We start from the raw sequence: 3,254 nt of genomic DNA on the forward strand, positions 1-3,254 counted from the left end.
TTGCGAGTGAATGTTTTTTTTATTTCCATGTCAACTGTGTAATAAAGGGTTGTAATACCAACAAATGTTCAGTCTGTGCATAGTCAAGTTCTGCGGTCCTCTGCAAACGGCATTCACACATTGTGCTCTCACAGCACGCTTGTCTGTACCGCATGTGACACAGTGGTAACTGGTAAGTGAGGCGACAGTTGATCGTCTCATGAACACGATTGGGACGAGTTCAATGGCCTACTATCTGTCCTGCATGTCAACACATCACGCAACTACGTCTTCCGTCCCGATTGCGACCCATTCGATGACCAACTCTTTCCACATTGGTAGGAATGAGACGTGGTGCTGTCAGACTAGTTGCTCTTGGGGGACGTTGCCGTGATGAGAAATTACCGATCAGCTGTTTTGCTACTTGGGCGCGAAACATGAGCTGACATCTGTATCTCGATCCACTTTGACCGTATCCATGAACTGATGCCATGTTGTGGAAAGCGTTCATGAGTGCCTTGTTCAGCTCGTGGTAAAACACAGCTCTGTGCCACCGTGGCGATGATCGACCTGGCGTGTAGTAAGCCAGCTGTTGATCAGTCAAGTCAACACCTCTGAAGTACTGATTGTACATTACAGCAACGTTCGGGCATATTACTTCAATTCGTTCAAAAGCACGGGTTCTTTTATCTTACATCGGCGCCTCCCTAGGGCTCGATTCGGTCTTCGTGCAGAGACTGCCGTGCTCATAAATTTCACCATTTTTGTGTCTTTCCAGGCACATACTGTCATTGCGCCGTCTTGAAATACCGAGAAACTACCACATGGCCATCGCTCTTCGTTGTCAGCATCAGGCGGTACGACTTGTGGATCATAGTTTGCAGCATTTTTTATTTCATCGGGTAAACCTAAGGTGTACATCCTGCAGGTTCCCATGGCAGCAATATTATGCAAGTAGAGATGGTCAAACAACGGGGCAGAAGTGTAATATGAGTCCATAATGACATGATGTCCTAACTCATAGTAAGGTCGAATCAGCCGGGAAACAACTTTCCCAGGTCTGTTTCCCCTGAAAACTCGGGGGTCGTCTGCAGCATCTGGATCAAGCGGGTGATGACAGTTATCAGCGACATGTTGATGGACTTCGTTGTTGAAAACTTAACCCATGGCGGACTCACTGACAGTGTAAACTCTCATTCCATATTTGTGCGGTTTTGCTGGATTGTAGAGAACATTCTTTGTGCGGCCCCAGTAGGGAATGACTCCTTCGTCGATTGCCAGTTCGCACATCGGGCTCCAGTGCATTCGGCTGTTTGCATTCACTCGATCAATGACATTTCGTACTTTCAACATCCTATCCCGTTTCTCACTTATTTTTTGGGCTGTATACATGGCTGTGTTACGAGCACAGTACGGCTGTGTGCTGTAGTATAAATATCGCATCAGTAGCTTGAAGCAAATACTGGAAAAAGTTCTCTTGACAAAATTATGACTGAAGCAAACATGGTCCGACCAATACAGCTGGATTTCAGGCTGCCAGCAAATTCCAAATAGCACCATCACTCCAATGAATGCTCTCATTTCGACAACCGTTGTCGGTGTCCAGACCGATCTTTGCAGTTCCCTCGCATTTGCCCTTCTCCTCAGTTTAGCATAACGATTAGTGCATCGGGTAATGAATCTTAACAGATCCTCGTCGAATATTTGCGAAAAAAAACCATTCGAGTTCTGAAGCATCGTCTGGCAGCGGGTTATTGAGTCCAGGCTTTGGACCGATGATCTCCTCTTATAGATCGAATAAATGGTCTGTTCGCAGTACCGCCAGCAATACTCGTTTTGTAGTATTCCTTTTTACTCTTGATTTCTCTATGCATTGTGGCTTCTCTCTGCCTGCAATATACAGGCGAGGGAAAGAGATGAGCTTAACAAATGCATGTTTGACGTCAGCGACAACAGATGTGCCATCTAAAATTTCTAATGTTTGCATACAGCGTAAACGCTTTGAGGTCACACGAAAGGACGCATGTTTCCCAGGCAGAGAAACAGTAAACACCACCAATGACAAATAACATTCACTCGCACTTCATATTTCATATGTATTTCATGATTCTATTCAGATAATAAATTCATGAAATGCATTTTTTCTTTCATATGTAAATAACGAACACCCCAGGTTGCTACACTTTGTCCAATATTTCATAGATCGTTCTCGAGAGAACAGATCGTCTGGTTATTGATAAAAACCAGATGTTCGCGCGAATCGACGGCTGAGCGAGGTCCGTGCAAACCTTAGTAGAAAGGAGGCCGTCGCCACAGTGTTAAAACCAGAACTTCATAACTTCACATTTTTGAATTTTTTGGACCAGGTGTCGTGGAAGAGTCCAGTGGATGACTTCAGTGTGAACATACATAAGAGGTTATATTTGTTATAAAAGAACTGTTTTGTCATGAAATGCTTCGACACTATATTGAAGTCGATGAAAGCTAAGATCTCATTTTATGCCTCCTTCAAAAGACGGTTGATAATTGCCACCTAGAGTCTGGTATGATTAATATTCTAATCAGCTTGACCAACTACTAAGGCTTTGTAAGTCGACAGCTGAGACATAGTTAATTCATCGATTGGTACCTACATACACACAGTTTTATAGACAGTCTTGCCAAGTTTTAGTACGAGCAGTCAATCTTGCTTCTCAAGAGTTCGTAGGCAAATTTGGCTTACATTTTTTTTATTGTTTGGGTCTGTGCCTCTGACATTAAAAACTTCAATGTAATTTCAGGCAAAAAATCCATACGAAGGTCAAGATATTCTGCTCATCTCAAGTTTTGGTCAAAGAAAAACAAGAGGAAGCGCCTATCACGTAAGAAAATAAAATTATAATCTATCATTTAAAATATTATAGACTGACAGCATAAAGTTTATTTGGGTATTAAGCGCGAACGGCTTAAGGGATGAATCGGCTCGGTGAGATAATTACATGACCGTGCGCTAACTACAAGGTTTCTCTATTGACTTTAATTGTCTAATGTAATTAAAAATTAAGATTACATAAAATATGTAAGAAGGTTATTCACAAAAGCGTATTAAACAATTGCAAACGTCGATTATCCAGACATATGGCATTATATCAATTACATTCGATGTGAAACAAAATTAAAATTGGATTTCACTTTATTACTTGATATAAAATATTGAAAACCAAAGGTGGATATGCATTGTCAAAGTGCGAAGATTGTTTTCAGCTACGGGTATTGATTTCACCAAACAGATATCT

The 3,254-nt window shown here is 41.8% G+C and overlaps 1 protein-coding gene across 1 annotated transcript; it reads right to left on the reverse strand.

Moving 5' to 3' along the window:
• Positions 1 to 1,137: 1,137 nt before the first annotated feature.
• Positions 1,138 to 1,560, reverse strand: LOC139129236 (piggyBac transposable element-derived protein 4-like). Its single transcript, XM_070694879.1, has one exon. The coding sequence runs from the start codon at positions 1,558 to 1,560 to the stop codon at positions 1,138 to 1,140; it is 423 nt and encodes a 140-aa protein (XP_070550980.1).
• Positions 1,561 to 3,254: the final 1,694 nt, after the last annotated feature.

Source organism: Ptychodera flava, chromosome 3 (assembly GCF_041260155.1).
Source record: "Ptychodera flava strain L36383 chromosome 3, AS_Pfla_20210202, whole genome shotgun sequence".
Classification (NCBI taxonomy): Eukaryota; Metazoa; Hemichordata; class Enteropneusta; family Ptychoderidae; genus Ptychodera; species Ptychodera flava.

What these genes read in the sequence shown, in the direction of transcription:
- LOC139129236 (XM_070694879.1), bottom strand. Translation starts at nt 1,560, where the DNA reads ATGAGAGCATTCATTGGAGTGATGGTGCTATTTGGAATTTGCTGGCAG.